The sequence below is a fragment of the Marmota monax genome, unplaced genomic scaffold, assembly GCF_021218885.2.
Source record: "Marmota monax isolate L192 unplaced genomic scaffold, Marmota_monax_Labrador192_F-V1.1 WCK01_AAM20220418_F8-fsc00021, whole genome shotgun sequence".
NCBI classification, from domain to species: Eukaryota; Metazoa; Chordata; class Mammalia; order Rodentia; family Sciuridae; genus Marmota; species Marmota monax.
In genome coordinates this window covers 11,857,990-11,871,753 of record NW_026695228.1, presented here as the reverse complement: position 1 = coordinate 11,871,753, position 13,764 = coordinate 11,857,990, and the positions used below count along the sequence as shown (strand labels likewise).

Sequence of the window (13,764 nt, the reverse complement as noted above, 5' to 3'; positions counted from 1 at the left end):
TAGACCCAAACCATAGCACCTGCCTGTCTCAGGAGGACCCTAAACACAGTACATTTGCATAGCTGGGCTTATATGCCATGAAAGGAGGCTCAGAGAGGAGATTTTGCCAAGACCACAAGTGAGATCCACTGGGCAGTCAGTCTCACCATCAAGCATGTCTCTTGGGCTCTTTCTGAATCTTCATAGCAGCCAGCATGGGGCCAACCATGTCCCACACTAGGGCCCCATCTCCATCATTCAGTCTCCCTCCCTCCTTACTCCCTTGGTGTGGAGTGCTGGGGCCAGCCCGTGGCAGCCCACAAGAGCCGACTGGGACATTTGCAGAAATTTTGCAAGCTGGTGGTTAAACACAGCCATTATAAAAAATTAAATATTATAAACATATAATTAACTAAATGATGTTCAAACAAAGATAATAAATACTCAGATCTCAGCATTACTTTGCATTATCATCTGTGCTGTTGAAGTTATTTTCATTGCTTCTGTCTGAACAGTAGGAAACGCTGTAATGCTGTTCTCCTGTGTATCTTTTCCTGACTTTGGGTTCAGTCACAACACTCTGGCAACTTGAAATCAGCCATGGTGAGAATATTTAAGTCAGAAAAATTGGTAAACAGACAGTGAGGAACTTCTTTTTTCCTTCTTGAAATCCATTTGTTAGCCACTTAACAGCACACCATTAGCAAAAGGAACCCCTTAATTATGAGGCAAGGTTGGGATTCTTCAGGGGCTTCTTCATGGTTCTCTGAGGTGCCTAAACAGGGCAGCACTGAACTGTGAACTGGAACAGAGTTCAAGGCCCACCTCTCCATCCCTCACTCCCACTGTAGGAACTCTGTGTTGGGTTAGAATCCAAGCTGTGCACATCTGAAGGGCAGACTCTTGGCCTCAATCATGAAGCTTATTTCACACTGCATGACCTCCTTAGGGTGTCTGCTCAGCTGCTTCCCACCCAATCCCCCTAGCCCTAAACAAGATCTTTCCCTGGACTGCCCGGCCTTTTGGACACTACTGAATGGGTGAGTGGGGCTCACTTGCTTCTTATAGGAGAAGCCCAGCCTCATTGGTCCAGACAAGGGCTCTACCTAACTCAAGCAAGATGCAAAAGCTAAATAATTTTCTTAATCTTCTCTTTTTCTTCCAGGCAACATTTAAAGGCTGGATGGACATTATGTATGCGGCTGTGGATTCCAGAGGGGTAGGTTGTCACACTGACCTCTCCCACCAAATTAGGCACCTGAAACTCCAGCCTGTTTAGCTACCCGGGAATCTGTGTCCACATCTAAAAGCTCAGGGCAAGATCTTCAAGGACAATATCTAGTGTGTCAACCTGGGCTTCAGCATCCCTGGACATAGCCCTGAGGCAAAGTTGGGTGATCTCCCAAGAAGTTCTCCAAACTCAATATAGTGTACTCAGAATGGGCTGGAAGCAATAGAGATGGAAATGAAGTTTCTTCTTTGTCCTTTCACCCTATCCAATCACACTGACAGTTCATTAATGAGAGACCCAAATATACTCCAACCTCCCAATGGCCCACAGGCTGAAGCCACATACTGACACAGTGCCAGGCCCTGAGCCCAGCATGCGTGATGTCCTGCCTGCCACCATCCACCCCCTTCACTCTGTCCTACCTACCTTGGTCTCCACTGTTCTCAGACAGAGCCACACACACCTGCACACATCTTCCTCTGGACAAACCCTGTCCCCCAGAATGGCTCTCTGCCACACCCCCTGCCTGCCTGCCTGATCCCTGAGGCCTCAGCCTGTCTGACCTCCCCGTCTGATTTCTCCCTTAGTATGAGGAGCAGCCGCAGTGGGAGTACAACCTCTACATGTACATCTACTTTGTCGTCTTCATCATCTTTGGGTCTTTCTTCACCCTGAACCTTTTCATCGGTGTCATCATCGACAACTTCAACCAGCAGAAGAAAAAGATACGTAGAGCACTGGCTCCACCTGGGCTGGGCAGGGAAAGGCGGGGTGCTGGGGACTGAGGAGCCATTCTGGCTCCAGGGCCCATCTTGCCCTCCCCCTTAAGGATGGTCCTTTTTCTGCTCCTGTTGGAATCCGGTGGGGGGTACTTCCATGAATATAGCTATGCCTCGGCCTGTAAGAATATGACAAGGGGCTTTGGTGAGAGGCCTGCCCTAGTCTACCTGAGACAAGGCTCTTGAGAAAGCAGGGGTAAGAGCTGGGGGCTATTCACCTGGTCGATGATTAGGGGTCCTGGGGGGAGAAATGCAGAGGCTCAAGGTCTTCCTGGAGCTCCATCAGAGGGGCCACAATTGGGTTGCAGGTAAACCAGGTGGGTAGAAAGAACCCCAGGGCAGACTGAGCCAAGAAGAGAGAAAGGTCATAGGGAGAATTGGATTTGCAACTAAGAAAGCCAGCAAGAACTCCAGATGAATGAGGACAGGGATCCTGGGGAAGAATTTCTGGTGCAGAAATGTTAGGGACATACTTCCTGCACCATGAGAAGAAGTGAGGAGGTAGCAGACCCTGGCACCCTCATCAAGGAAGCAAGACCCCCTATGCCCTCCATGCTGGGCCTCTGAGAACCCCAAAATGAGTCTGGTGCCTGTCTCTCTGCACTTAGGGGGCCAGGACATCTTCATGACAGAGGAACAGAAGAAATACTACAATGCCATGAAGAAGCTGGGCTCCAAGAAGCCCCAGAAGCCCATCCCACGGCCTGTGGTAAGCCAGGTTTCTTAGCAGAGTGCAGAGGGTATTCTGGGGGAACCCTGGCATCCCCTACCACAGCCACATAGCAAGCCATTGGGGTCTCCTCACCATCTTTCAGCCCAGCTGAGAGATACTGTCTCAGCCCCACACAGGTGGGGGCAAAAGCACAAGAAGGCTGTGGCCTCCAGGGGACACTACATATCCACTGAAACACGTCTGCTTCCCATGAGCCTCCTCCTAACACTAAGGGGTAGAGGTTTTCCCCGAGGAGAGCAGGTAGCTTTTGCAGCCCCACCTCCATTCATAGCCTCATCCTTGGAGCCCCCTGAGCAGGCAGGAGGGTGTAATCAAGTCCCCTGGTGAATGGAGCCAGGAGGGGCTGCTGAGTCCTCTCCTAGGCTGACTCCCTTGGCCCCATCAAGTCATTCCCTGCAAAGGTGGGGGAAGGGTGGGAAGAAATACTCAAAAGAATTAGGTGATGTAACCTACATCACTACCTCATTAGTGGCAGACCCACTTTTTAAAATCTCATTCATCATTTCGTCTGTTTACTATGCTTTGTTATAGGTTAGTTTGGTGTATATGTATATGCCTAATTAATTATAATATTATTTCTCCCCCCCAAATAATCTGGATTGACTTACAGTTAAAGATACACATAGGGCTGGGGCTGGGGCTCAGTGGTAGAATGCTTGCCTAGCATGTGTGAGGCACTGGGTTCAATTCTCAGCACCTCATATAAATAAATGAGTAAAATAAAGGTCCATCAACAACTAAAAATAAATATATTTTTTAAAAGATGCATATAAATAGAAAATAGTTTTATTTGGCAGAATAAATAAAATCAATGTCATAAAAAAGAGTAGAGTGTATTAATCTGAGGTCTCATATAATTATTAGGATTGAAGTTTTCATTTGACCTTCAGACTGTGGGAACAAAAAGAAGCACAATGAACAGTATGCTAAGGAAACTCAGGATGGGAAAAATCTCTCCCTGAGGATCCATCAGGGAAGGCCTCATGGAGGGAAGGAGCTTTGCTCAAAGCCCAGGGAGTGTTTAGGCAGGAGAACCAGCTGTTTCCATCTCTGCAGCTTCCTCCTCAGCACTCATCACAGTGGGATGGTGGGGTCTTTGGCCTCACCCGAGGATGGAGTAGGAAGAGGGGTAGCCTGGGTGAGGGCCACCAATGGGAGCAGTGTGCTAGCCCATCTGCGAAGCTTATCCCACTCCCTCCTCCTTTCAGAACAAGTACCAGGGCTTCATATTCGACATTGTGACCAAGCAGGCCTTTGACGTCACCATCATGTTTCTCATCTGCTTGAACATGGTGACCATGATGGTGGAGACAGATGACCAAAGCCCTGAGAAGGTCAACATCTTGGCCAAGATCAACCTGCTCTTCGTGGCCATCTTCACAGGCGAGTGTATTGTCAAGATGGCTGCCCTGCGCCACTATTACTTCACCAACAGCTGGAACATCTTCGACTTCGTGGTTGTCATCCTCTCCATCGTGGGTGGGTATGCAAGTCAGCCGGACAGAGAAGCCAGCCCCAGGTCAGGCCTCTCCTCCAGCCCTTTGGTCTCTCCTTAATGACAACACTAGGCTCCTTCCTTCTTTTTTCTCTGCATTCTTCACCCCTCTACACACACACACACACACACACACACACACACACACCCCTTCCAGAGAGTACTTGTCTGGAAGGGCCCACTTAATCCAAAGGAGCCAAGATGGCAGAAAACTCAGTACTCTCTCCTGATCCCACCCTCCAGGGCACCCTGGTTGTTCAGAGAGCTTCAAGGATAAGTCTAGGAGAGGGAGTAGGCACTGTGGAGGTTCTTCTGACCACCAAAGGAAAGCCCCCACCTTAGGTTGAAGACTCATGTAGGGTGAGGTGAGTTCCCCCCTGGATGGGAAGTAGGTGACCTGCTAGGGTAGAAGTAATACCTGGAAATGGAGAATTCAGAAGTCCACCAAGATGTGTGCCAGCTTCCTTCAGACATCACCTGCCTCATGCAACTCACCTTGTAGGGTCAGCCCTGAGGGAGGAACATCATACAACTAGGGAGCAGCACAGATAGAATCTTCAGCATGTCTGTTTGGACTCAGATGCCAAGTTATTTATGTAATAGCTTTATTGAGATATAATTCATAAACCATAAAATTCACAGAAAGTTAATTTATAAAATTCAGTTGATAGTATACAATTGGTGTGTTAACAATTTAATAACAGGGAAATATTCTGTGTCATTAGTCAATTCATCACTGAGTGACCATCAGAATATACTTAATGCAAACCAAGATGGCTACAGCATCCCGACACAACATAGGACCACTTTCACATATGTGGTCCTGTCATTGACTAAAATGTTATGTGATGCATGAGTGGATATTCACAGAGCTGTGCAACCATTACCACTAATTTTAGAATATTTTCTTCACCCCCAAGAGAAACTACCCATTTAGTAGCTGTCCATATTTTCTATCCCTCCACTCCTGGCAATCACTAATCTATAATTCAGAGGGACTGCCAAACCTTTTCCTAAGTGGCTGTGTCATTTTACATTCCTACCGTTGATGTATAAGGATTCCTGTTATTCTACCTCATCACCAGTATGTGTTACTGTATTTTTGAAATTATAACCATCCTGGTGGGTATGAAACACTATCTCACCGAGGTTTTGGTTTATATTTCCCTGGTGACTACTGATGCTGAATATTTTTTCACGTGCTTATCAGTCATTTATATATCTTCCTTAGAGAAATCTCTTTGCACAAATATGCTTTGCACATTAAAAGTTAGGCTATTTATCTTTTTTATTATGGAGTTATAAGAGTCCTGTCTGTGTTCTGTATAATAATCCCTTATCAGATACATGACTTGCAAATATTTTTCCCAGTCTGTGTATGGGAGGTAGTATCTACTGAAGCATGAATGTTTTTTTAACTTTTATGAAGTCCAATTTAACATTTTTCTTTTGTCATTTGTGCTCAGAGCCCAAACTCTTGACCCCACTCCTGTTGGAATCTCTGCCTTTAGGGTGACTCTGACCTTTGTCTTTCTGCCATATGCATCCTTCTCTCTCTCTGGTGAACCCAAACAGTAATGCATGCACTGCTATTGCTACAGTAATAGGCAGGTGGTTAAAGCAAAAAGCAAGGTCAGGAATGCCCTTTGGTTCCAGATGGGGGTGTGGATGACAGTGTGCCTTGTGAGGCTGGAGAGAAGCTTTAGAGAATGTAAAACATCAGAAGCAGGAAGGAACCATTGAAGAATGGCTTCCAGGGGTGCAGCATGTACTTCAGGATCACCTGCTGGTCTCAGAGGTTGGGCCCTACAGAGAGGCATGAGTAAGAGGTCAACTTGGAGCCAGAGTGTCTGGGTCAAATCCTAGCTTCTCACTTACGTGGCAACTTGAGTAAGTTACCTCGCCTCTCAGTTTCCTCTTCTGAAAAGGGAAGAGGATTATGTCAGCTCACTTTCTTGGGGTGATGAGAAGGACTAAATGAAATGATGGCTATAAAGTGCTCGGCCAGTGCCCTATTGACGCGTCGGCCAGCAACATTATTATTATATGAGGAGTCCGGAATTGTCACTTGGACCAATAGGAGGCAAGTTTATTTTATTCTTTCTTCTACAATTTATATCTATGTTCCTTAAAATTCCAAATCCGTGTAGTCACTAGAGACACGGGGATGGGAAACCCTGGAGGAAGGCAGAGTTGGGAGGTGACAGGAACCATCACAGAGAGGCTGAGAGAAGACAGGCTTGGAGTAGTGACAGGAGCACTGATTCAAGGCCACTGTTTCTTGTCCTTCATGCACAAAAATTATCTGGGCTTATTAAAAAGAAATCAGCTGGGGGTGGAGCTGAGATTTTGCATTTCCCATAAGCACCTAGGAGCTACCACAGCTGCTGGTCCTCAGACCACACTTTGTGTAGTGAGGAGCTGAAAAGCCTGAGTTCTTGTCCAAGCTGGGCTGCCAAGATGCTAAGTAAGTCCCCTCTGGCCTCAGAACCTATGATGTAGAAGATGGGCCTGGTTCAGCTCTGTTGTGCAGGTATACCCTGAAGAGTAAGGAGTAAAGGGACCAAGAAGGCACTTTGTAAAGGATGTAGGTCCTCCTTCCCTGGATCATAGAGAGGTGAGAGGAGGCAGGGTCCCAGCACTTGATCCAACCTTCCTGGAAGAGCCTTTTCTCCCTGGCTCCTCACTGTACACAGTAATTCTGGCCTGAAAGCAGGACAGAGGTGCCATCAGTGGCCACAGTCTCTTTTGTTTCCCGCAGGTACCGTGCTCTCAGACATCATCCAGAAGTACTTCTTCTCCCCCACGCTCTTCCGCGTCATCCGCCTGGCCCGAATCGGCCGCATCCTCAGACTGATCCGAGGGGCCAAGGGGATCCGCACACTGCTCTTTGCCCTCATGATGTCCCTGCCTGCCCTCTTCAACATCGGGCTGCTGCTCTTCCTCGTCATGTTCATCTACTCCATCTTCGGCATGGCCAACTTCGCTTACGTCAAGTGGGAGGCCGGGATCGATGACATGTTCAACTTCCAGACCTTCGCCAACAGCATGCTGTGCCTCTTCCAGATCACCACGTCAGCCGGCTGGGATGGCCTCCTCAGCCCCATCCTCAACACAGGGCCCCCCTACTGCGACCCCAATCTGCCCAACAGCAATGGCTCCCGGGGGAACTGTGGGAGCCCAGCGGTGGGCATCCTCTTCTTCACCACCTACATCATCATCTCCTTCCTCATCGTGGTCAACATGTACATCGCCATCATCCTGGAGAACTTCAGCGTGGCCACAGAGGAGAGCACAGAGCCCCTGAGTGAGGACGATTTCGACATGTTCTATGAGATCTGGGAGAAATTCGACCCCGAGGCCACCCAGTTCATTGAGTATTCAGCCCTGTCCGACTTTGCCGATGCCCTCTCTGAGCCGCTCCGCATCGCCAAGCCCAACCAGATAAGCCTCATCAACATGGACCTGCCCATGGTGAGCGGGGACCGGATCCACTGCATGGACATCCTCTTTGCCTTCACCAAGAGGGTCCTGGGAGAGTCTGGGGAGATGGATGCCCTGAAGATCCAGATGGAGGAGAAGTTCATGGCGGCCAACCCATCTAAGATCTCCTATGAGCCCATCACCACCACACTCCGGCGCAAGCACGAGGAGGTGTCGGCCACGGTCATCCAGCGGGCCTTCCGGAGGCACTTGCTGCAGCGCTCTGTGAAGCACGCCTCCTTCCTCTTCCGCCAGCGAGTGGGCAGCGGTGGTCTCTCCGAAGAGGATGCCCCTGAGCGAGAGGGTCTCATCGCCTACATGATGAACGAGAATTTCTCCCAGCGTGGTGGCCCACCCTCCAGCTCCTCCATCTCCTCCACGTCCTTCCCACCCTCCTATGACAGTGTCACCAGGGCCACTAGCGATAACCTCCAGCTGCGGGTGTCTGACTACAGCCGCAGTGAAGATCTCGCAGACTTCCCCCCATCCCCGGACAGGGACCGCGAGTCAATAGTGTGAGCCTGGCCCCAGCTGGTCAGGACACACCCTGTTGTATCAGGACACACCTGAATAGGGTCAAAATCAGCATCTGCTGGGGCCTTCCTGGCTTTGAGCTTTGGGGGTGAGCAGCGGGTCTCAGCCCCGTGGATCCACAAGGCAGAGTTCTGTGGCAACTGTGTTGACAGTTGGAGGAGCCCGCCACCTTGGGAGGCCTGTCCCTGGAGGCTCTACACAGCAGTGGCCTCTCTGGTGAGGCAGCACCCTGGGACTCTGAAAAGCAACTTCATCCCAGCTGCTGAGGCGAAATATCAAACAGACTGTATATGTTGTGAATGGGCTTTCATAAATTTATTATATTTGATATTTTTTTACTTGAGCAAAGAACTAACATTTTTTTTCCATGGGTGAAGGCAGCAATTCCTGCTGCCTCTTCTCAACCCTGAACAAGAGTGTCTATAGAGCTGCCAGAACTCTGTCCTCAAAGCAAAAGTGGAATCCAGTGCGGCTCCCGCAGGCCTTCTCTGCCCAGGGGAGGTTTAGAGTTCCCCTGCTGCTGGGCTGAGGTGCCAGGAAGGCCAAAGTCCCTCACCCACTCACGCATGTGCACACACTCCTCACATACACAGAGGCCAGACGCCGGCCACAGGGGCCCAGGCTCCCCTCAGGCCAATGTCAGACAGCCACCTGTATCCCTGGCCCAAGGAAGAAAGGCCTTTCCTTCTGGCTCCATGGATGGGGTTCTTGTCAGTGGAGCACTCTCTGGCCTTTCATTGTCTCCAAGGTCCCATGCCCCAACTCCCTGCCTTTTTATGCAGGTCACAATGGGGTCAATCCTACAAAAATGAAAAGCTTCCAGAAGGGAGTGGCCTTGGTCCCAGAGCTGAACTTAGTCAGTGACGCCCTTTCTTCCCTCCAGTAAGAGTATTAATGTTAAAGCCCAAGGGCACAGGGGAGCCAGCCATTCATGGCCGGCCCCACAGCTTGTCCCTCCTCCTAGAACCTAGCAGGCCCTGCCCAGTAGGCCAAGGGAAGAGAGGCCGAGTCATACGGGTTTAGAGCTAGGTGTAACCGTGCCCAGATGTGGGAGCCTCTCAGCCCACGTGAAGAAAGGAACCTATTGCCATCTCCCAGGCTCTCCTCCCAGTCTTTCTCCTCTGACCATGCTAGGAAGGGACTCCTGTGTGTGCCCCAGTTTGTCTCCAGGCAGGGGGGCATGGAAGTGGAGAGGGTAGCTTGGCCCTGTGCAGGGAAGGGACCTTTGGCCGGTCAGGCCTGGTTCTCTTGCACTAGAAGGGGTTATTCCCCATGAGCTCCTCTGGGAAAGGGAGCATTGTGGCTCACGGCCAGCTTCTCTGGCTCAGCCCAGGCACTGGGGGCACTCATATACAGGACCTCCTGGGGGCAGGGTCCTGTGACCCTTGTGAGAAGGCTTTTTCAGGGAAAACTACCTTTACTAGTCCAATCACCCCAGGACCTCTTCAGCTGCTGACAATCCTATTTAGCATATGCAAATCTTTTAACTTAACGTAGGGAACTGTTGCCCTGGTGACAGGGTCAGCTGGCAGAGCCTGAGCAGGCAGGGGCCCCCCCCACCACTGCCCAATTCCAGCTCTCCAGCAGAGCCACCCTCTGCCGGGGGGCATCCAGCTCACAGGCCACCTCAGTCTCACCTGTACTCTGGGCTGGCTGCTCCTAACCTACCTCGCCGAGCTGTCGGAGGGCTGGAGGTTCCCAACGCTCATGGCACACGCTCAAGGCGGTGCCGAAGGGGGGCACTGCTGTCGAGTAAAGTATTATGTTTCTTCTCGTCACCCCAGCTCCCTTGGTGGCAGCCCCAGCCCCCACCCCAAACACCCCCAGAGACTTCTCCCATTTTCCCTTTGAGTCCAGTGTGGGACTTGGTTTTAACTGTCCCCGTGACACTTCTCTGAGTGGAGATTTATTTTTGTAGCTCTCTGTGCTTTGCTCTCAAGGCTTGCAGAGGTGAATGCCCCTCCCTGGCACTCACTGCCCGCTGCCCATGCAGGAATGTGGCTGGGCGGCAGGCTGGGCTGCCAGCCCAGCTGGCCGGAAAGAGACTGTGGTTTTTGTGCGTATGGACAGCCCTGGGAGCCTGGCGACAGGTGTCCGGGGCTGGCTGTAGGCGCTGCGCCTGAGGGCAGGGACAAGGTAGACCTGACTTCGTAGCACAGCATGGCTCTCATTTTTTTCCCCCAGAACTACACAATGACCAGCAGGAGGGAAGAAGAGAGTAGGAAATAGGAGAGAGGGACACGCATCAAGTGCCAGATGTTGTCTGAACTAATTGAGCACTTCTCACCAAACTTCGTGTATAAATAAAATACATATTTTTAAAACAAACCAATAAATGGCTTACATGACCTGGTCTAGGCTCTGTTCTTGTGCTGAGAGTTGACACGAGTGGTGGCAGAGGCTCAGGCAGGCTGTGAGGAGGCCTTGGCCTGAGAAAGTCTGGAGAGCAATTGTGTTGGGGTGGGGGAAGGGAGATTCCAAAGACCAAGAGTGTGGGTCCTTTTCCTTGGAAAATAGCCAGAAGCATGGGCCAGACCAGCACAAGTGGGGTGCAGGCAGAGCAGTGGGTAACCCAGGGGAGGACACCCAGGCTCTGCTTTCCAAGACTCGCAGTCTGGGGCTTTGAGTGGGGCTGGTGGACTGTACCCATGTGACACCTGGCAGTGGCTTCTCCCCCTCGCACCTCAGCCCACTGTGGCTCCCAGCTGTCTTCCCAACCAGACACCAAAAGGATACCAGCTGCAGGACCTCTGTCCCACTGGATGCAGTGCTGCTGCCTCTGTCCTCATCTGCATCTCTCTGCCACATTTCACTCCGTGGACAGCAGCCCCCTGGGGAAGAGCCTCCTCTCCCCTGCATTTCCCGTGCCCCCATGGCCACTATCCACTCCAGCATTTCCACCTGCTTTCTTTTCTTTCCCAAAATTTTAAATTTGTGGTAAAATACACACAGCATAAAATTCACCATCCTTCCCATTATTATTAAGTGTGATATTAAACACATCCACATCATTGGGCCACCATCACCATCATGCATCTCCAGGACTCTCTTCATCTTGTAAAATAGGAACACTGTACCCATTAAACACTAATTCCTCAGTCCTCCCTGCTTCCAGCCACTAGCAATGCTGTTTCTGTGTACCAGGGATTGAACCCAACAGGGTGCTTAGCCACTGAGCCACACCACCAGCGCTTTTTATTTTTTGAGACAGGGTCTCACTAAGTTGCTGAGGCTGGCCTCAATCTTGCAATCTTCCTGCCTCAGCCTCCCAAGTTATTGGAATTACAGGTGTGTGCTATCACATCCAGCTTGTATCTAGGATTTTTGACTACTATAAGTGCCTCAAAAAGATGGGCTCACCCAGTATTTGTCTTGTTCTGACTAGTCATTTCGCATAATGTTCTCAGAGTATGTCCATAACAGCAGGTGTGAGAATGTCCTTCCTTTTTAAATGCCAAATAATATTCCATTGTATGGATATACCACATTTTGTGTATCTGTGTATCTATTCACCCCTTGGTGGACACTTGTGTTGCTTCCATGTGCTAGCTAGCAATTGTGAATGCTGCTGCTATGAAAATGGTATACAAGTATCTCTTGGAGACCCTACTTTCAACCCTTTGGGTCATATGCCCAGAAGGGAAATTATTGGAGCATGTGATAATTTCGTTTCATCTTTTGGGGAACAGCCATATTATTTTCCACAGAGGCTGTACTATTTTACATTCCTACCTGCAGTGCACAAGGAGTCCAATTTCTCCACGTCCTCACAACACTTGTTATTTTCTGTTTGTTGGTTGGTTGGTAGTAGTCATTCTAATGTGTATAAGATTGTATCTCACTATAATTTTTTAAAATTTGTTCTAATTAGTTACACATGACAGTAGAATGCATTTTGACACACTGTACACAAATGGAGCATAACCTCCTTCCTCTGGCTGTACATGATGCAAAGTCACATCAGTAATGGACTCATACATGTACATAGGGTAATAACGTCTCTTTCATTCCACTGTCCTTCCCATCCCACAGCCCCACCCCTCCCCTCATTCCCCTCTGCACAATCCAAAGTTCCTTCATTCTTCCCTTATCCCCCGCCCCATATGGATCAGCATCTGCTTCTTGGAGAAAACATTTGGCCTTTGGTTTTGGGGGTTTGGCTTATTTTGCTTATTTGATGACACTTCCCTAACCATTATCGATGCTGAACGTATTTTATACACTTATTGGCCATTTTTATAACTTCTTGGAAGAGATTTCTATGTAAGGCCTTGGACCATTTTTAAATTAGGCTCTTTAGGTTTTTTGTTTTAGAAGTTCTTTATTCCCAGCTATATCATTTGCAAATATTTCCTCCTCACCAGTGGGTTGCCTTTTTGCTCAATTGATGGTCTTCGGAGTCACAAAATTCCCATTTTCATGAAATCCAGTCTGTCGATTTAATCCTTGTTGCCTATGCTTCCTCTTGTCCTTCTGATTGTCTTTTCGGCTTGTTCAGGAGCACATCTTCTAGGTCTGACTAAATATGCAAGCTCTCTGGGCCCCAGGCCCTTTCCTAGGAAAAGTGAAAAATATTTAAAACATGGGTTTGAAGACAATGTGAATCTCCCTACCACCCCTACTCCCGGCTCCAGTACTGGGATGAAGTCCAGGACCTCATGCATGCTAGGCAAGCCCTCCACCATCGAGCCACATCCCCAGCCCAAGAGTCCCAAATCTTTACCTTGAGCCCTGGCTGCTCCACCACGCCCCAGGCCAGCATATCCGGCTGCCTACTTTGGGCATCTGCAAAGCTTTCAAGGCCAAAGTGTCCAACACTGAGTTCCTCTATCTTACCCTCCAGCCTGGCTGTGAAGACACCCTCAGATGCCATCGTCCTGCTGCTCTCCCTCAGCCACTCACCTGTCCAACCAACCCCTGTTGGTTCCACCATCATGGCGTCTTTCAAATCCCACCACATGGTTCCATTCTGTTGCCCCTTCCTTTTTGAGGCCCGTGTCTTGCCTCACGGAGACCACCAGGGCAATTTCTTCCTCCAACTTTATCCATTCCAAACTCTTTACTCAGCTGCCAGAGTGATATTTTAATCCAAGATAATGACCCCCTGGATAAAACCGCCCGGTGGCTTCCTGTGGCCTCAGGATCAAGGCGACCCTCCAAGGCCTCAGCCCTGCCAACCTCTGTAACGGCATCTCTCCAACCCCTCAATGGCTCCAGGATCCTCCTCCAGCCTCTCCAGCTGCTGCTCCCTCCACCTAGAACAGTATTCTCCTTCCTGCTCAGCCTCAGGTCTCACCTGAATGTTCCCTCCTCTGGGAACCTTCCCTGACACTGCCCAGCCCCTTCCCCATTTCTCACCATACCCCTGAACCCTGGCACCACAGCACCCAATGTCCCTCCTTACAAATGCCTGCAGAGAGTATGCGAACACAGAGGACCCCTGATGTGAGAGATGTCATTTCTTATTTCTGTCCCTCCCTGTCCCTTTCAGCTTAATTCCGTGGAAAGCATCCTCCTGGCTCTGGATGAG

At 49.8% G+C, this 13,764-nt stretch overlaps 1 protein-coding gene across 6 annotated transcripts in view; it reads left to right on the top strand.

Moving 5' to 3' along the window:
* The window catches only part of Scn5a (sodium voltage-gated channel alpha subunit 5), a 98,148-nt gene extending 87,566 nt beyond the window's left edge, over positions 1–10,582 (top strand). For all 6 annotated transcript variants that reach the window (XM_046437069.2, XM_046437068.2, XM_046437066.2 and 3 more), the window contains 5 exons: positions 1,145–1,198; positions 1,798–1,935; positions 2,594–2,698; positions 3,931–4,201; positions 6,979–10,582. In XM_046437069.2, the coding sequence (XP_046293025.1) occupies positions 1,145–1,198; positions 1,798–1,935; positions 2,594–2,698; positions 3,931–4,201; positions 6,979–8,219 (1,809 nt within the window). In that variant the 3' untranslated portion in view covers positions 8,220–10,582. The remainder of the gene's footprint in view (positions 1–1,144; positions 1,199–1,797; positions 1,936–2,593; positions 2,699–3,930; positions 4,202–6,978) is intronic.
* The last annotated feature ends 3,182 nt before the right edge of the window (positions 10,583–13,764 follow it).